The following is a 20120-nucleotide window of genomic DNA, read 5'->3' on the forward strand; positions in this document are numbered from 1 at the left end:
TAAATTTGCCTCTTTTTATGTGGCACCACCTGCTTTCCTTTTTGTCACAGAAGCATACAGTGCTCAACTAATTTTATTCCCTAGTTAGGCACATCCACAACAAAAAAGGAGGAATACCAGGCAAGAAGAGGAAATCCAAGCTTAAAAACCTTCAGGACTTGAATGGAAGAAAGAAATTTAAAACAACTTTAAAACAAACTTTCTTTTTAATTACAAAAGCTATCTGTAGTATTTCATATCAAAGTGCATACATTAAAAAGTGATATTCCACTCATTTAGCCAACCTTATTCCCCCCAAGTTGTCACTTTTATCATTTGGGTGCAGATCCTTTCAGACACTTTATACTGGAATTCAAATCAAATCTTAGTTTAGGCCATTTAGGTCAAGCTTTATTTTAAATATACCACCCACTGGAACTAGGTAACTGTAAAAATGTTTTTAAATGTTTTATTACAAGCAAAGCATGTACTTAAACACTGAAAATAGTTGAGTGAATTCTCTCAAAGGACTGGTCTTTTTAGAAGTAGTAAAATATTCATTTCTCTGTATTAGGAAAATAAACAAATAATTAATGCACAATAATCCACTTATACTGGAATTTCCTTTGTATTTTGTTCATGTTGATTTGTCCAAACTTTCTTTTCCTTACATTTATTTCTGCCACCAGAATTAACTTGTTAAGCATTTTAGGGTAGGGAGGGTGTCGCACAGTGACAGCATTCCACACCAAACCTCTTAATTTCTGACTGAGTGATGAACTACTGTGTACTCCTTTTCCATTTCTCTCAGACTGATACACACTTTGTTTATTCATTCTTCAATGTGGAAATTTTCTTTTTCAGAAATCTTTTGGAAATATGCAAGGTTCAACATGTACTACCACTTTCTACTTTGAAGATGTAAGAATATAACAATTTAGGGGTAAAATGTTATGTGCATTGTTTACTTATATACCAAAATCCATGTAAATTGTATCACTATCACTATATATATATATACATTAATTATACATAAATAGACATAATAGACATAAATATATATATAAATTATATTGCTATTATATCTTTGTAGTATTGCCAATAAAAATAAAACTAGTAATGGCTGGTTTTCCTGAGCTATACAAATTACTTGATAGTATCAACATACCCAGTGCTATTTGAATAATCTTTCAATTTACGCTTCTTCTGCGACCCTCGGGCCTGAGCGCTGAGGTTTGCCAGTCCCTCTCCACCTGTCGCACACGCCTCCTTCGGCCCCGCCCCCTCGTTTGGCCACGCCTCCTGCGCACAGGCGCGCCTTCCACGCCCCCCTCCGTCCAGCCAATAGCCAGAGACGTTTGTGGGAGCGGGACGTCCCTCTCAGCCAGTGCAGGAGACCCTTGCTGAGCCGATCCCGCCCCTGCCAGGAGCCCGGGCCGGAAGATGGCGGCGGCCGCTGAGCTGACGCTGCTGGAGAAGTCTCTGGGGCTGAGTAAAGGGAACAAATACAGCGCCCAGGGCGAGCGCCAGGTGAGAGGCGGAGGCGGCGCGGCGCGGAGCGGGCGGGGGATTGGGGCGCGGCCTGCTGGGCCAGGTAGGACCCGGCCGCCAGCGGGGGCCGCCCGTCCCCTCCCCACGTGCCTGCGCCTCTGGGTCTCCTCCTTCGGCCCTGGCTCCGGGAGGGAGAGGGCGGCCTGCTCCGGGCGGGCTCGGCCTGGACTTTTCCTCCCGCGACGCTGTCATCCTCCCATTCCCGGAAGGCGAGGGGGGTCCTCAGAGAGCCCGGGGGTGGGCGAGGGTGGAGGCCGCGTGTGTGCGCTCAGTGACAGCAGCTACTGTAACCGCTCCTTTCACTCCGAATCACGCGACTGCGGCGCAGGGCGAACAGGTTCCAGGTGACCGCGCTAGACCCGGGGTGCAGCGGCGGTCGCGGCCGACATGCCCCTCCCCTCGGGAAGCTCGGTCGTGAGCTGGGGGGACGAGCATTGCAGCTGTTCTCCTGACAGTGCTGGAAAGTGCCGCGTTGAAGCGCAGACGGCTGGCAGAACTCGGTGGGCTTTGGCCCAATCCGGGAGGTTCAGCTTCTCAAGGTCAGTGTGCAGCCTGCAGAGAACGAGGGGGAGAAAGTCACCCGACATGAGACTGACTGGTGAGGTGTAAGGACTCAGATTTCTAAGGGCATTGAGGGGCGTTTCTGTTTTATAAAGGTGGTTATTTGCCGTGGAGGGAATGTGTTAGAGGAAATGACTGGAGGACGACAACTGTGATATATGCGTTTTTTGTCTCTTCGAGATTCTTTTCTAAATGACATTTGTTTTTGTTCTTACTTTTCTCTGTTCTTAATTTGGTCCATGTTAAAATCTTGTTTCCAAAGCAGTCGTGTTGTAGATTTCCCACGAAAATTAAACTGAGGTCTTGGAAAGGATCCATGACTTGCCTAAGACCAGCCCACTGATTGGTGCAGAGAGAACCTTCATTTTGCTTCTTCCTCTGGCCTCCCGCTGATTCCTCCCCTTCTGCAGCCACCTCCTGGTTTGGTTTCTAGTTTTTAGGGTACGTTGTCAACACGAGTCTTGCCTTCACGGAGCTTTTTATCCAGTATGAAAAATAGTCATTGACAACTTATTTTAAGCAGAACAAAAAGTTTACCAAGTGGAGGAAAGCGTTGTTGAGGAGTGTGGAAGAGAAAGTTAATTTTGCTATAAAAATGGGTTTGTAAACGTCATGAAAAGCTGGTGTTTAAAGTGCATCAGACCAGTAAATGGTGAAAGATTGAGTGATTCGGGGCAGCAAGTATAACAACATGATGAATGATGCAATCCAGAGTAAGCTCAGAATTATAGTACGAGGCCCATTTGTGAGGGCTGTGGAGTTCAGAGTGTGGTTTCTTATTTTAATTAAAACTTTTTTTAAGCACAGGACCACTATTGGTAGTTTCTGTGTATGTGTTTGGGGAAAGGGACGAGGGTATGTGATAAGATTCATTCATTTTTGGGAAGACAACTGATAGCAGTAAGCCAGCAATAAGGCAGTCTCTGCAGCATTATCTTTTTTATTTTTAGGGTTTTGGGGGGGGTACTTAGGTTTATTTATTTATTTTTAATGTGTGTGCTGCGGATTGAACCCAGGACCCCGTGCATGCTAAGCACACACTTTACCACTGAGCTATACCCTCCCCCTGCAACATTATCAATAATTAAAATTTGAAAACAGTCTGGAAATACAGCTTTAGGAGAATGGTTTATTAAATGATGGTACGTCAGCACACTGGAATATTATTTATGGAGCCACTGAATGCGGTAACGTTGAAGACCATGGAACCTTAAGATGAATGTGAAAATAGTTTGTGTCCCATGATTGTAGCTGCAGGTTTTCATACTTAGACTGCGCAAAGGGACAAGAATGGACTTTCCAGCCAATTGTATTACATGTAAACCCTGACTCTGCCATTACAGACCTGGCAGCCTTGGTCCTTTACCTGTAAACTGAAGATGAGATTACTTCCTGTCTTAGAAGACACAGTGATTAGATGAGAAAGTAACTGGGAATTTTTTGAGTTAGTGTGATAGGGTTGTGGATAATTTATTTTTACAAATAATTCTCTTTAGAATTGTCATTTTCCCCCCACACTCAGCAATTGTGAATTCTCTTTCTGTCTCTCTCTCTTTTTTTTTTTTTGTACAGTATAAGATGCATTCAGAAAAGCACACAAACCTCAAAGAGTTAACTTCCATCAAGTGCACGCACCCAGATGACCACACAGTCAAGGAACAGAACACTGGCAGCAGTCCCAGCGAGTTCCATGTTGTTTTCTTTTAACGCATTTTTTAATGCATTAGATATATGTGACTTTAGATATAATGGTTTCAGTTCTAGACTGGAAGCCAAGCTAGGAAGCAGTGACAGAACAGGGAGGAATCAGCCGGAGGCCAGAGGAGAAGCAGTGTGAAGGCAGAAGTGCCAGGTCAAGAAGCTGAGTAGTGAATGGCAACCAGCCGGCGAGGAAGTGGAAAGCTGAGAAGACGCTGAGTTCCCTCCTTTAGCTGTGTCCATAAGCTGTTACGTGTACTTCACATGGTCTCGTTGACCTCCGTGTGTGTGTGCGCAAGGGCCCTGCGCGGTGCAAACCGCTGTCCGAGTTCAGGATGCTATTTCACGGCTGGAAAGAGCAGCCGTCTTCCTGAGGAAATACTCTTTTGGTTTCCTTAGCTGGTTGAGACTGTGTACTTGTTATTTATCAGTGGTCATTCTCCCCCTTGGTGATACTTTCCATTTTCTTTCAAGTTTCTGAAAATGCTTCACTTAGTTGTGCATCCAAAACAATTAAATTAATTAGCAATTTATTACAATCTGATCTTTTTGTATTGCTGTTCTAAGAGGGGAAACATAAAAAATACAGTTATTTTTCAGGTGACTACCTGAAGCCCAGACTTGATTACTAGACTTTTGTTATCAGTGACCTCACTCTAAATGACTCCAAAATTGGTGGACATGCAGTCCATCGCAACAAGGTCACCAGCACAGTCCACACCTAGTTAATGAGATTGCTAATTATATTAGATAGATCACGTATCACTTAAACAAACCTAGATCTCATTTGGTGGTTCTAACTATATCAACACGAATTCAGTGTTCACTGTAATTGTTTCTTATTTTTGTTAATACAGAAGTCAGGTTTATTTAAGTATGCTCATTCACCTTGCTAGAATAGGGTATGGGTAACCTTGATCGAAATTAATGTGGTATTATTAGGGTTTCCATTTTCTCTTTTTGTGCATACGTAGTTATAAACTATGTAGAAACATGACACTGATTTTTGCAATGTCATTACCATTTTCAAATCATCAAGCATCTGTTATCAAATGTAAATTATATGACTGCGCTTTCCCAGACTTTCATTTGTATGTAACTTAATATCAGAGTATTTGAAAACCCAGTTTGGGAAGTAACAGTTGCTTGGAACTTACAGTCGTGGTGGTATTTGTTTTTAAATTTTATCTGAAGAACTCTTTCTCTCTTGTTCAGATTCCAGTTCTTCAGACGAACAATGGCCCAAGTCTGACAGGACTGACCACAATAGCAGCTCATCTCGTCAAGCAGGCCAACAAGGAGCATTTGCTGGGAAGCACCGCAGAGGAGAAGGCGGTGGTTCAGCAGTGGCTGGAGTACAGGGTCACTCGAGTGGACGGCCGGCTCGGTCCAGACGCCGTGCACGCCGTGCTGAAGGTAGCGTGCCCCCTCCGGGCGCCGGAGTGCACGCGCAGGTCCCAGCAGGGCGTGCTCTTCCCTGGTACTCGGGAACTGAAGCTGGTGGCCTCCTTGGCTTGTTTCCTTCTGCCTCACGGCAGTCTGTGCCTGTCATCACCTGGAACAGACCCTGCCAGCCCTCTCCGTTCAGATCTCAGCCCAGACACCCCTTCCCCAGAGGCGTCCTTGACAGATGCAGTTCCTTGTTCTGTATGCTTTTCTTTCATTCTGTAGCCTTTCCTGAGCCTTCCCTTTGTAGCACTCAGCATTGTCATCCTAACAGCTTTGTGTGCTTTTTCTTTTTAGTATGATGGCTTGATATTTATTTGCCCCACTCAGCAGTGCTGACTCCCTAAGCAAAAAGTACTTTCTTGAAGGCAAGGGGGAATCAGACTCCTTGGGGTTGTAGTTTGAAAATAACTGTCCAATTGAGCTGAGAAAGCCCACATTTCCCTCCCTTGAGACTTAGTGCTTTAGGATTTATATTTTCTTTCTAAAAAAGGCAAATTAAAATAAAAGAAACTATTAATATAAAATATAAACTGAATATGGCTCCAGAGTCACCAAGCATGAAAAACTTTCTAAATAAAATTATTTTTGTTGATTACTTGCATAAAAATAAAGCACTTGCTTTTTTTTTTTTTAAAGCTTAAAATTTGAAGGGACCTTAGCGATCTCCCAGACAACCTCATATCATTGTAAGAATCCCTTCTGTTTCCTAATTTTATTTCAATTATAATGTCAGTTGGTAACATAAGTTGTGCAAGAAGATCTTATGGTAATGAAAGTTTTTCACTTATCATTCTGGGGGAAATGGTTTAAACCGTATCCTTGACAGGTGCCATCAGTACAACTAGTAGAAAATAAATTCCAGATCTTTTTCCTTTATAGGTCTGTCATGATCAACTGTTCATTCTTAATACCCACACGGACCCTTCTGCGTGTGGCAGTGTTTCCAGAGGGAAGCAAGCATGCCTTCCCTTTAGATGAATGTGAGATTTCAGGGAATAAAAATTAAATAAGCTGTCTCTTACAGTTTTCCAAAAGAAAATGTTAGTGATAAAGTAGTTAATTCTGAAATATGTGAACAGGATTTTTTCTTTTTTTCAGTTACAGACAGTTTACAGTGCTGTGTCAGTTTCTGATGTACAGCACAATTTTTGAGTCATCTATGAATATACCTATATTCATTTTCATATTCTTTTTCACCATGAGCTACTACAAGATCTTGAACATATTTCCCTGTGCTGTACAGTATAAACTTGTGTATCTATTCTATATATACCCTTCAGTATCTACAAATCTCAAACTCCCAGTCTAATGAGCAGGATTTTGTTGAATTGGGTGTAAACATTTTAAGAGTTGTATTCATCGATTGGGTATCAGGAGCATAGAAGGAATTCCACCCAAACATTGTATCTGGGATTTGTAAGTAGTAGTATTTGAAATTTCAAGGGGGAGAGTCCGACTGGAAATAGTCCTGTTTTTTGTAACATGTGAGGCACTGGGTGATATGGGTTGTCGCCCTTGCTCTGCCGCAGTTTGCTCATCTGTACCTACACTGATGAGTCAGATACAGTCGGAGGGGCTGATGATACAGTGACCCATTAGCACAGCACCTGGCCTGGGAGAACCCAGACCCACGGGGGAGACAGCTGTGTGTATAATGAACAGCAATGTGATTTTTGGCCACATGAGCACAGATGAAAAAGAGTTAGTTTCTGTTTTATTTTGCTTTTTGCTATTTCATGATAGTGTTTTTATTTTAAAGGCAGTGTTTATTATAGGAATTTAGGAACTAGAAATAAGCAAGTAAAAGAAATTTCAATATTTGTAGTCCCTCCACCAGGAGAGAACTGTTAATGACACTTACGTACAGTCATCAAATGTTGAATAATCGAATCCCTTTTGCATTCTTTAAATGCTTTTCTTTTCATACCTGTGTGTGTTTTATTTTAAAAATGGTCAGCTGTTGGCCACTGTAACTTGTTTTTTTGTTGTTGTTATTCACTGACAGTCTGTTGTGAACATCTTTTCAAGAAGTCCATCAATATTCACTTAGATCATCTTTGATAACCTGCTAGTTGTGCCGGAATTTAGTCTCTCCCCATATAGTTGCTAGGCTGTTGCTGAATATTTTAACACATTCCCACTTGTTTTGTAAGGCTAAACTCCTGCAGGGGAGATTGTCGGGCCAAGGCTGTGTGCATCTTTGAGGCTGTGCTGCTCATTTGCCTCCCAGAAAATTACATTATTATAGTTTGGCGGTAGATGAGCACAGCCTCTCCCACAAACCCCTTGCTGACATGGACGTCACCCTTTTTCTCCATTACCACCCCAGTTTCATTTCCAAAACAAAACAAAAATGATCTCTCTGTTCACTTTGTGGCTTTTTTCCTTGACATTATTATTAATGCCTTGGTGTTTTAAAAATAACGCTGCTGAGCATTTTCATTATTTTTAAAAATTTGCTCATGTGTATTATTTGCCCACTATTACACTGGGCTATTTCTGTTTGTATTACTTATTTTTTAAAATCTTGCTATTAGAATATTGTGAAAGAATTATGTTTATTCAATCCCGTATCAGTGCTAAAATGACAATTATAAGAGGCTCATGATTAAGTAATATGTGATTTTAAAAAGCACTTTCAAACAAACAAAAAGCACAATTTCAAACACTTAACGTTTGAATCTAGATGCAGGATGCGTAGTTGTTTATTATCCTGCTTTTTCAATGTTACTAGAAAGTTTACTGTTAGATGGTCAAGAGGAAAAAGAAAAATCCGGGGGAACTCTATGGGGGAAGTATTTTTTAAGGTTTGGCAATGGCATCAGAAGGACTTGTTTTAAAAAAAAAAAAGGAAATGAACATCAGACATTTAGTTCTGCTCCATGAATATTCTGAATGTTTGAAATTCAATTTCCAAACTCAATTTCTGAAATTATGAAAAATCAGAATTTAATTTCTGAAAATGTGATTTATAGAACTAATTAGAAAAATATGACCTACGCATAGTTTTTGAAACTCCATTTTTAAAGTCTTTATAACTAAAGACTGCAACCTTAAAAGGGTCTTTATAACTAAAAAATAGGTATGGATTCTATTTTAAGAATATACACATTACACACTGCAGTGTTAAATTATTGTTTCAGACCTTTTTTAAAAAATGCTTCTTAAAATTAATTATAGATACATTTATTTTATTCTTATGTTTTGTCAAAATTGTTTCATTTGAAGACACTTGGAGAGAAACCATCCCCATCCAACAGATTAATGTAGAATTTGAGTGGTAGCCCGTAATATACCGGTACTTCCCTCGGCCCAATTTTATTTTGATTCCTATGCACTTGTTTCCTTGCTAATGTCTGTGTTCCTTTACATCATCATCCGTACCACCCCTCACAGTCCCAGATTCACATACCATTTTGAAAATTACTGTCTTTAAAATGAAGGCGTGGGCAGACCCAAAGAGATCAGAGTCAGTTCAGCAAACATTTACCAGTCACTGAACCACTATGCGCCAAGCATTTGGCATGTGATTTGAGAATCAAAACAAAATTGTCTCTCCACAGTTGAAAGAATTTTTCTAGAATGAATAGAGCAGTGTTTTATAACTAGTCCTTAGAGGAGCCTGTGAGAATATCTGATTCGTGTGACCTATTTATAAACCTTTCTCTCAAGGTGATATGAATCTTTTGTCTTATTTAATTTGAATGCAATTTAATATAAATTCCTGTGCTGTTAAATTACATGTTAATTTTGAGAGGGACCAAAAGGATTCATATAAATTTTTTTAATCTAGATTTATTTTTTCTTTTCTCAAGAAACTAATCAATTTATTCATGCTGGTCTATCAGACAGTATTTCTAATTTAGATTAAGACCTTTTAAAATTTTATTTAATTTTTTAATGTACATACTTAGAAATCTTTTTTCCTTCAAAAAGTGCCTCTTAGCTGTTTAAAGAGCTCAATGCTTCCTAGTGGGTTTTTTTGTTTGTTTTGTTGGGGGTTTTTTTGGTAATTATTTTAAATGAATTCTTTTTTGTGTATACTGAAATTAACGTAACCTTTTAATAATTGAGTCATTCTCTGGAGAACAAATGACAGGGACCTCTCTGGAGCTTTAAATGGTGTTTAAAACCGAGTCTTTAAGGTGTTGGAAAGCTAGATATCCAGTTGCAAAAGAATGAAGCTAGACCCTTACCTTATACAATATTTAAAAATTAACTCAAAATGGATCAAAGTCCTAAATGTAAGACCTAAAACTGTAGTACTCTTAGAAGAAAACATAGGAGAAAGCTTCACGTCATTTGATTGGACAGTGCTTTCTTGGATATAAGACCAAAAGCACAGGCAACACAAGTAAAAAATATGTAAGTTGGCCTTCATCCAAATGTAAAGTTTCTTTCCATCAATAGACACAATTAACAGAGGGAAAAGACAACCCATGGAGTGGGAGAAAGTATTTGCAAATCATGTAACTGATACTGTCCAGACTGTATGGAGAACTACAACTCAACAGTAACAAAAAATTAGGAACCCAGTTAAAAATGAACAAAGGACTTGAGTAGACATTCCTCCAGAAAAGATATACAAAGCTAAAAGGAAGATAAAAAGATGCTCAACATCACTAATCATTAGGGAAGTGTAAATCAAAACCACATTGAGATATCATCTCACATCCGTTAGGTAGACTACTACTGAAAACCACCACCAGAATAACAGGTACTGATAAGGGTGTACAGAAATTGGAAACCTTGTATACTGTTGGTGGGAGTGTAAAATGATGCAGCTGCTAAGAAAAACAGTACGGTAGTTCCTCAAAGGATTAAAAATACATGATCCAGCCATTCCACTTATGGATGTACACCCGAAAGAGGTCTCAGAGGTATTTGCACACCCATGTTCATGCCAGTGTTACTTGCAGTAGCAAACAGGTGCAGTCAACCCAGGTGTCTGTTGAGAGATGAATGGATAAACATTGTGTGGTATACACACGCAGTGGAAAATCTTTCGGCCTTAATATGGAAGGGAATTCTCACACCTGCTACAGCATAGCTGAACCTTGAGGATATTATGCTAAGTGAAATAAGCCAGTCACAAAAAGACTAATAAGATATGATTCCACTTATATACAGCATATAAAGTAGTCAAATTCATAGAACCAGGAAGCAGAACTGTGATTGCCGGGGCCTGGGGATGAGGGAAACAGGGAGCTGTGTAGTAAGTGCAGAGTTTCAGTTTTCCAAGATGGAAAAATTTTGAAAATTGATTGTACAACAATGTGAAGACCTTTAACGCTTACTGAATTATTCACCTAAAAAATGGCTAAGGTAGTAAATTTTATGTTATGTGTATTTACTGCAATTAAAAAGTTAAAAATAATATATATATTAAAAAATGCAACAAGCCAATAAATTATAGTTCTCTTAAGACATAGAAATTGTTGAGGGGCTTTTTATATTTTAATGGAAAAAAACAGATCTTACATGAGCATGATTTACAAAATATTCCGCCCCCCACTTACAAAAATTGGAGCCTCTGAGATTGTCAGAGATGGCACTGTGAATATCATTTTTTAATGTTTTATTTCTTTAAAATAAAATAAGACTAATAATGTTTACCCTGTTTTTAAAAATAAGGTAATTATTATATGATTTGTGATTTTGAATGACTGACTTGATTATTGTCAAAGATTAAATTTATGAAATTCAACATCAATATTTTTTTTTCTAATAATAGCCTTCCAATTGTTTTAAGTTAAATGGTATGGTAGTTAACATTATTATTGCTTCTTAAATTAATATTTTATTGTTTATTTTTTCTAGGATCTTAATTCATATCTTGAAGATAAAGTCTACCTTACAGGATATAACTTTACATTAGCAGATATCCTATTATACTATGGACTTCATCGCTTTATTGTGAGTATCTGAATAGTTACTGGCTTTTTTTTTCTGTGATGTTCAGAATGATTTTTTAAATTTATCTTGACCTTAAAAAAATTGTAATGTTTTCAGTGTAGCAAATCAAAGTGAGAGGAATCGTTTTTATACAAGGTGCCTTATGCAGATATTCCTTCCATGTGTCCATCACACGTTGGAGCTTCCTGTTCCTCAGCCTGCTTGATTCCTGTTCTCATTCCTGCTTTTCTTTGCAGTTTTTTCTCTTGCCACCCTTTGGACTTGGTCGTCATCATCACCCAGACCCCACGGTCACCTTTCTGCTCCACCCCCTACATGCAGTTATCCCAGCAGCACGTCTGCTGTGCGACCGCATGTCCTTGTGCTCAGTCTCTCCCCAGTCTCACCGCTGTCTGAAGTTGCTCGATTCCTTCCCTTTTTCCAGACCTGTGCCCTTTCTTCCCCTTCCAGCTTAGATCCCTTTTGTGTAACTCGACTCCCCAACCCTTGGTCAGTTCAAATACACGCCTTCAGTCCTGTCTCCAGTCTGCGCCGTGTTGGAGAAGCCACACAGCTACAGATTGATGCCACAATAAAATGATACCGTCCCATGTCAGCGTTCCCCCTAGGGCGGTTTCCCTCCAGCCCCACCCTCTCCCTTCCCTTGCATCTTCAGTCATGACCACAGAGCCTTCCTCCCTCCTTCAGCCAGAAGGCGGGGACTCTCCGTGAGAATCCCCGCATTTTCCACCCGCCCACATGCACGTCCTCACCACCTTACCTCCTTTTTCTGGCCTCAGAAAGGACCAGCTTGCTTTTTCCCTAGATAAATCCATCCATCCAACCTCTTACCTCAGCTCCCCTTCACCTCCTGCCCCATTTCTGGATCTCATCCCAGATTTTATCTTTCCTTCCTCATAGCTTCAGTTTTTCCCTCCATCTGGTCAATGCCTTTACTTTAAATTATTTCCCATCTTAAAACAATTACGCAGCACTCTGTTCTAGGCACCGTTCTGTTTGCTTTCTGCATGTTAACTCATTAATCCTGTAACAGCCCCATGGGAGAGATGCTATTACTGTCATTCTCCCCACGTCACAGAGGGAGTAACCGAAGCCCAGGGAGGTCAGAGGTCATCTTCTAGTATCACTAAGTAAGCGGCAGCCAGGTCTGGAGGCCAGGCACTTAGACTCCAGAGATGTGCTTTCTTTCTGTCTCCCCACCTGAGACCTCCTCCGACACCCGTCTTCCCCCTGGAGAAAAGAAGCCATAGATTTTTCTGTGTCCTGCGCCTCGTGCATCCCGTCGAGCCGGTCCTGCTGCTCGTGCCTCTTGGGCGCCACTCCCGTGGGTCTCCCCCTGTGATCCTGGGTGACGTTCTCTTCTGTCTGGGCTGTTGAAATGGTCCCCGGCCACCAGGCTCATCTCTCACCATCTGTCTTTATTGCCACCAGTGCGATTTTTCTCATGAATGTGTCTTTGTCTTTCTCAAAATAATGAAGTAACTCCCCACTGCCTGGGATGGGAGACCCTTCCTCCCGCGGCCCCACCCGCCCTGCCGATCTCCCCCCTTGGCCGCAGTGCCCTCCCTGGCGTCTCCTCCGTCAGGGCTCTGGCTGCTCCCTGTCCTCACCCAGCTCTTCTCTTTGGCTCCTCGGTCCCAGCCCTTCTCTTCCTCCCGAATTTGTTTGTTTTTCGTCCGCGTCACTCAGTTCCCAGTGAAGCGCCCCCAGGCTCCCAAAGCGCGTCCAAGTACCCTTTCCCCTCTTTCTCTTTGTACCTCATAGAACACCCAGTTCTGGCTGGTTTCCCTTCACACCGCCCTTCTTCTTGGAAAATTTCTCTCTCTTTTAAGTTATAAACTGCCAGAGTCAGATCATAGCTGTCCTTGCTTGTCACACCCGTGTCTGATGCTGTCCTGACACATGATACCACCCGCCCTCCCCTCTGGAAAGACACTGAAGGCCACAGCTGGATAGTTCATTCCATCACTCAGAGAGTGTCACATGTATTTCCGCTTAACTAAGGAGGCAGGGCTAGGGTGTTCCCCTGCTGCTACAGAGAAAGATTCCTGCTTCAGGAGATCGAGGCATTTTTGAAGAGCTGCAGCTCAGTTCCCGGAAGGGCCGAGCACACCAGCTGTGCTGACTCAGGTGTCCCTACGTGTGGGTCCGCACTTGGTCAAGGAAGATACCGCAGTAACACGTGATGGTTACTGTCCGCCCCGCACAAGCTGTAACTCCCCGATTTGGATTTACTTGACTTAGTAAATGTCATTCCTCTAGGATCTAAGTGATAGTGTTAAATTCCATAGCATTATTGTGGTGCCCTAGGGTGATGCTTAATTCAGCATGACACTCTTCATTACAAGTTTACTCACCGAGGGCTCCCTGTGTGTGCCCACGAGACTGTCCTCGAGGGACAGAGAAGAGGAGTACAACTCCATCTTCAGGTAACTGTTGATCTCACTGAAAAGATGAGATTGTTGTACAGTGGCAGACAATTCGTGAATAAGAGAGAAGGGAATTTGGTGCTAATTTCTGATCAGACTGTTGTGTCAATAAAGAGGCAGAGAAAAGCAGGGTGTAGACTCACGAACTTGTCAGGAAAGTATCCGCAGAATTCGGGTGGCTTTGGCTGTCCAGGGGAATTACCGTCGTTTTAGAAAGCTTACGACAGACCTGACTGTAAATACCACTCATAAGGCAGAGCGACCACCTGATTTCTCTTCCAGAGCAGCACTCTGATGGTGGAGGGGGCCGTTGACAACTGCACAGGCACAGCCGGGGTTAAGTGGGACGAAGGCTCCGCACTGAGAAGGAACAGGACTCCCTTTTAAGCAAAATAAGGAGACCGAGGAGGATGGTGTCCTATTTCTCTTCTTGCTCTAAGCACAGTCCCTTGTGCCACTCCGTGCTTCTTGAGATGAGCGTTCCTTAGCAATCTCTCCCTCTTTATAGTTCCTGTTTTAGGTTGTAAATCTTTATCGTGCAAGTATAACCTTCAGTTATGCACATCAGCGTAAAGTAACCTTATTTAAGTGTGAAGGCGGTTTAAGTGGAGCCGAAATACTCCCATCACACCGGCCGCTCCTTGTTCCATCCTAGAATTAGAGTATTTCAGGGGCGACTCGCGATCACAATGGTGACACAGCACAACTTACCTCATTTCAAAAGGCACAAAGCCCCCAAGGCAAAAAGGGTCTGCTCTTAAGGTGTCTGCATTTCCTTCTCCCGGTGACAGACCCAGTCTTTGAACTTGGAGGAGTCCGTCACTTGATCTGAATGAGGTTAAGCTGCCGAGAGCCGGGCTGCTGTAGCGAGGGGACAAGAACAATTTCTCTCTCAAGGCAGCGATGACGCACCTGATGACATTTTAGAGACACATCTCAGTGCAGCACGACTTACCTTTGGAGCTTGGTATTGGGAGAAACATCGTCTCCTGGCCTCCGTGTGGTGGCTGCAGGCGGGCGAGAGGAGGCCTGTCAGGCCATCGCAGGCTCTGGCTCTGTGCAGCACGAAGCCGCCGTTCAGGAGAGCATTTCCCCCAGATGCTTGTGGGTAATGAAGGGCACCTCTGGCAAACCTGAGTGTGCATTTCCATCCTTCTCTCTCTGGCTTGTACCGCTCAGGCCGTAGGGGAGAGAAAGACTCCGAGAAAGGGCGAGCTTGTGTGGAATTTCCTTGCCAGCAGAGCGAACAGGGTCATAATTCCACAGCCCAGAATATTTGTGGCACCAGCTGCAGCGCTGTCCCACTGTGAGCCCGGGCGCCCACGGGGGCATTTGGCTTTCAAGCAGGTTGGAAGTGTCTCGTTCAGAGCTGCGTGTTGAAATCAGGACTCCGTTAACAGTGCTCAGCGACCTGTGCCTGTCTGTACTCCCCATTCTGAGGTGTGTGCCCTCTTTCTGTGTGACGATTGCAATATGATGATTAAGGATAGCATGCTTATTTTTTTTTTCAGAACAAAATTGAGTGGAATAATATGTAAATCACTCCATTAACCATCCCTTTGGGTTCATCAAACAGGTTCATAACCGAAGCAGCTCTCGCACCCTGGTCCACGTGCAGGCAGAGTGCGTCGGAGAATTACACACATTCCCAGGGAACAAGCCTCCCAGACGAACCCTGTCCTGTGACAGGACTGCGCCGTGGGGTTAAATGACATCCCTGGTGAGTTAGGTGTAAATATACCCAGATGAGAAAGAAGTGATTACTCGGTATTAAGTTCAGGCAGAGCAGATGCGAGGCTCAGATCGCCTGCCCGCTCACATTCATCAGACAGCTTCTCGTGCTTCGGTGGGCTTTGGCAGTATATTTATTTCTGCCCTCATGTGTTCCTTCATTTATTTGTTCTTAAATACCTAGCATATAATCAGAGCAATCAGCACAGTGTACAAAACAGCAGTCGGAGAACCTTCAAGTCATCAAATAATCTCGGCGTATCTTGTTTCAGTGGCTGAGCTGCTCTGTAAGATCTGGTCTGTCTTCATTGCCTCCGAGGAATATTACGTTGTTCTTCCTTTGTTAAAATGCCAGTTACTGTGGCCGTTTGTCATCACACCAATGACTCACTGCTTTCTTCAAGTGATTTCATTCGTAGATAGCGGTCCCTGTGAACAGGCTGGTACTCAGAGATTACTAAAATCCTTTGTAATGTTATGTGTGGCTTGCCTGTAAGATTGTTATCAACTGAAATGCATTTGTTTTGAAGCTTGGAGCACCAGTGGAGGTGTCATTCTTTTAGAAAGAAAGGAAAAGTAGAAATAGCCCCAGAACAGTCCAGGAACGCTGCCATAAAGAAGGTCTCAGAGGCAGCGTGGTGCCAGTTGGAAAGGGAGCAAACCAACATCCCCCCTGATCTGGAATGGGTCGCCCAAAGAGTTTCTCCCATGTCTTCATGGAAAATTAGTGACTAAGAATATTATCTGTTTGGCTTTCAAGTTCAAACGAGTTATGGAGTGCCAGTATAAATAGAAAGGAATGATTAGGTAGGAAGAGCCAAGCATCACTGTGGACACACTGGCATGCAGACCAGTCAGAAGCAGGAAATGGTAACCAGAACAATTGCATTGTGTTTCCTGTTATTAAAAGGGGGGAGGGGGAGAAAAAACTAGTCAACTAAAAAGGGATGATGGAAAACTGGTGTTGTAAGTGAAATAGTTGATGGTGTTCCCATCCCAAAAGTTTTTTTAAAACATACGTTTGGGGAGGGGGATATCTGTTTTTTGTTTGTTTCTCCGTTTACAGTACATTCAAAAGTTGAATGTCTACCCAAAAAGTAGTGGAGGCGGCAAAACCAGGTCAGTCAGAGTTTTCTCAGACTCGAGGGACAAGCTCCAAAGTTTAAACCAAAAGGTCCAGTGTAACCTGACCCTTCTGGAAAAGCACTGTATTTCTAGCAAAATCTTCTGAGGGAAAAATGAACAGTTTACTTTCTCTAAAATAGAGCATCTAGTTTACAATTATTGGAATAAGTTAGGAAAATGTTAGAAGAAACTTGAGACGCTCTTGGAATAAAAATTATTCTGTGCTGTGGGTCTGTTGTAATCCTTACACTGAAGGCTGAAAATGTGAAATCTGTAAATTGGAGGAAAATGATTCTGTGCCGCAGTTTGTTGTGTGGTCAGTGACAGGCCTGGGGGCAGGAAGTGCTCCTCCTTCCTGAGCAAATGCTCTTTTGAAATGTAAATAGTAAACAGACACTGCCCTTCCCCTGTTTCAGAATCTGAGGGAACAGCTTGAATGCAGCTCAGACAAGCATCAGTGCTCTGTTGTGGGGAAATGCTGTCTTCTCGGTGCATTTTAATTCGTTCTGAAAAATAACCTCTCACACAGTGGCCGACTAGAGACTTTTTTAAAATGAAAAGAGTTCTGAAAAGACTGGATTGTAAGCAGTCAGATTTGACTCACCACGCTTTTAACAGCTGACGTTGAAATCAAGTTGGAGTAATAACTTGTTTGTTTCTGTTAGCTCTAACTGTCAGTAAAGAGCTTTGTTGAAGTTGGTTTTGAATTTATGTATGTAGGTATGTATGTATGAATGAAGACTTACCCAATTTGCTATTCAGTTAGCAGCTATGTTTACCAGTGGTTGAACTTTTTAAAAATCTTACATTTTCTTTTGAAATCAGTGGTCAAGTTCACACTTGGTAAAGATTTAGAAAAAACAAAAAGTTAGATCTTTTACAAAATGTGTTTTACCTTTTCACGTATGGGCCGATACTCGGCTTACTCCCCAGTGGTGGTTTAAGTGCCGCCTGTGCACAGCACACCAGACACGGAGGAAAAATAATATAATTGTTCACATGTGGAACCATGACTTTTCACTGCTAATAATTCAAGTAAACTGGTCCCACAGATAGACTTTTGACACATTTGACACCACAGAAACCAGATGTTGATACAGTGGTGTCTTAATGTCATAAAGGCAAAAAAGAAAGTAGGATGACTTAGAACCATTTTTCTCTTTAAATTGCCTTATGGTAAGTATAAAATGAAAACACAAATTCATGTAAACATTAAGAAAATACTACATGTGTAGCTTTTAATTTTATTGTTAACATTTTCTATTCTGTAATACTTATTGGATACCAAGTGATTTGTCCTTCAGTTTTGTTGACCTAGTAACTTAGAATGTTTGCCTGTTATGCTGAATAAGACAGGACATCCATCTCACTAGAACTGCCTTCCAGCAAGCAGACTGCTAATGGATTTGCAGTTCACGAGGGTGCCTGAGACTTTTTTCTTTATGTAAACATTCCGTGTCAGTCTTATGGAGACTTGAAGATACTGTTAAATAAATGAATTAACAACAGGAGAAAGAACTACACTGTTCTTACATGGTTCATGGTTGTCCTACTGGCTTCTCCTTACGTGACACCTCTTCATGATTTTTGTCTCAGAGAAAAGTCTTTGAGTCCCCTGGTTCGGAATCTGAGCCCAGTGAAGTAATAGGCACTGTCTTTCTGTAAGTAAATCTCTGGGCATCCTTGTAGCTCGATAGTAAATGCTGTGAACTGCAACATCCTCTAAAGGTCGAGTCCGGCTTTACTGCAGACGGGATTTAGGTCTGTTCTTCACCTGAGGCATGTGCCGCTGGAAACAGCCCTTCCTCCTTGTATTAAGCAATAATCACTTAACATTTCATGGGTCCTTGTCTTCCTCAGTAAAGTTTTTCCCCAGAGTTTAGTAGAAAGAGGCAGTTGTCTACTTGTATGTACACACCAGCCATCTACAAATACACACACACACACACACACACACACATATACATACATACATGTATATATACTTTTTCCTTGTTAAATATGTTAGATGCCAGTAAACCTTTCTTATTTTAGGTTTGCAAAAAATATTGCAGAAAGAACCCTATCTTAGTCTCTCAGAAGCTGTTCTTTTCCTTTCTCCCATTTTCCTTTCCAATAAAATAAAAAACAAACTCTTTGGTCCTCTAGACCCAGAGTTAATGTAAACTTTCCATTTGCTGAAAACTTCAGATTTCACTAGAAAGCACGTCTGATTTTGAACTGAACATGAAAGCATTAAGCAAACGGAGAGCTCTTCCAAACGGCCGAAACGTTTCACTCCTATCTGACCGCGTTGGCTTTGAGAACTGTGAGAGTCCCCCCCTCCCCCAATTTCTGTCTCCTGCTGAAATGGTAACAATACTTGCACTTATGTAATGTCTATGTTGTATGTGTGTTTTTAATCTCTACTTAGGTCGACCTGACAGTTCAAGAAAAGGAGAAATATCTTAATGTGTCTCGCTGGTTTTGTCACATTCAGCATTATCCAGGCATCAGGCAACATCTGCCCCGTGTTGTCTTCATCAAGAACAGACTGTATGCTAATTCCCACTAGAAGCCACCGGGCCGCGCAGAAGACTGATTACCATACTTTAAATGGGACGTGCATTCTGGACCAGAGGACTGACGTAACTTAATATGCAGTCATTCTTTATTTGTTAAAGTTGGTAGAATTTTTAACGTATAAACTTGGTGTTCTTTGGTTTACATGTCTGCAGGTTTTTTTCCTTTTAATGTCAAACTTCAGCTGCTGTCAAAAGTTGAGTTGCGATCAAGCCATAAATTACCTTGTTTTTATAGAGGAAATTTATTTTAATAAAAGTTGCAAATCAGTGGCTTAATCTTTAAAAAATAGTCCTTTCAGTGGTTGACATTTAGCTATTTATTGACCTCTTTCATCTTTTAAAATTCATTTTCCCCTTCTGAATATTTATGGTAGTTTGTTTATTAAGAACTATATAAACTGTGCCAAGGATACAAAAAAGGAGAGACAGATGGATTTGTTTTCAGATATTTATATGAGCCAGTAAACATGGTGGGAAAAATCCTTTTTGTTTGTTTGTTTCTTTCCTGTAGTCTGTACTCACTGAGGTGAAACTAACTACGGCACTGCCCTGGAGGGGGCTGGACTAAGACACGTTCCCGTGAGTTAGTGGTTCTTCGGTGGTGGTTGTCCTGCTGGAAGGCGCAGTAGCTAAAAAGCAATGGGAGGTTCCCTCTCTCCCACTATTTTTGGACTTAATAACTACCAGATTTTTCCAAACTAAAAGCCAACATCAAAAGGCTGCTGGTGACTCTCTGTAGGGAACGAAGAGATCCTTTATTTAAAAATCTATACAGTTTCTAATTCTTACCAGCTGAGTAAATAAATAGTCGATGTTTGAGTAAGTAAATAATCAAATAATCAATTATATCTACAAATAATAAGAAGACAGAGTCCTTGAGCGCTTTGCTATTTAATATCCTGGTGCTGATGCGGGTCTCCGGAGTTACACAGCTCGGAGTGCAAGTGCAGAGAGCGGAGACTTGGGAAATACACATCCCTCTGGGTGAGTCCTGCTTTTGTCACTTACCAGCGGTGTGCCCTGAAGCCAGTCAGTTAACCATATTTTCTTAAGCTGTAAAAATAAAACGTAAAGATAAAGATAAGACCTAAGTCATGAGGATGAGCTGGGACGATGT

At 41.7% G+C, this 20120-nt stretch overlaps 1 protein-coding gene across 2 annotated transcripts; it reads left to right on the forward strand.

Annotated features, from left to right (window-relative positions):
- Positions 1 to 1350: 1350 nt before the first annotated feature.
- On the forward strand, positions 1351 to 19485 carry EEF1E1 (eukaryotic translation elongation factor 1 epsilon 1). 2 transcript variants are annotated; one of them, XM_072945700.1, is made up of 5 exons: positions 1351 to 1509; positions 5005 to 5205; positions 11059 to 11154; positions 15160 to 15303; positions 18853 to 18991. In XM_072945700.1, the coding sequence occupies exons 1-4, from the start codon at positions 1423 to 1425 to the stop codon at positions 15289 to 15291; spliced, it is 516 nt and encodes a 171-aa protein (XP_072801801.1). In that variant the 5' UTR covers positions 1351 to 1422; the 3' UTR covers positions 15292 to 15303; positions 18853 to 18991. The 2 variants fall into 2 exon arrangements, with proteins under 2 accessions (XP_072801801.1, XP_006198713.1); XM_006198651.4 differs by lacking the exon at positions 15160 to 15303 and having other exon boundaries at positions 18853 to 19485.
- The last annotated feature ends 635 nt before the right edge of the window (positions 19486 to 20120 follow it).

The sequence above is a fragment of the Vicugna pacos genome, chromosome 20 (assembly GCF_048564905.1).
Source record: "Vicugna pacos chromosome 20, VicPac4, whole genome shotgun sequence".
NCBI classification, from domain to species: Eukaryota; Metazoa; Chordata; class Mammalia; order Artiodactyla; family Camelidae; genus Vicugna; species Vicugna pacos.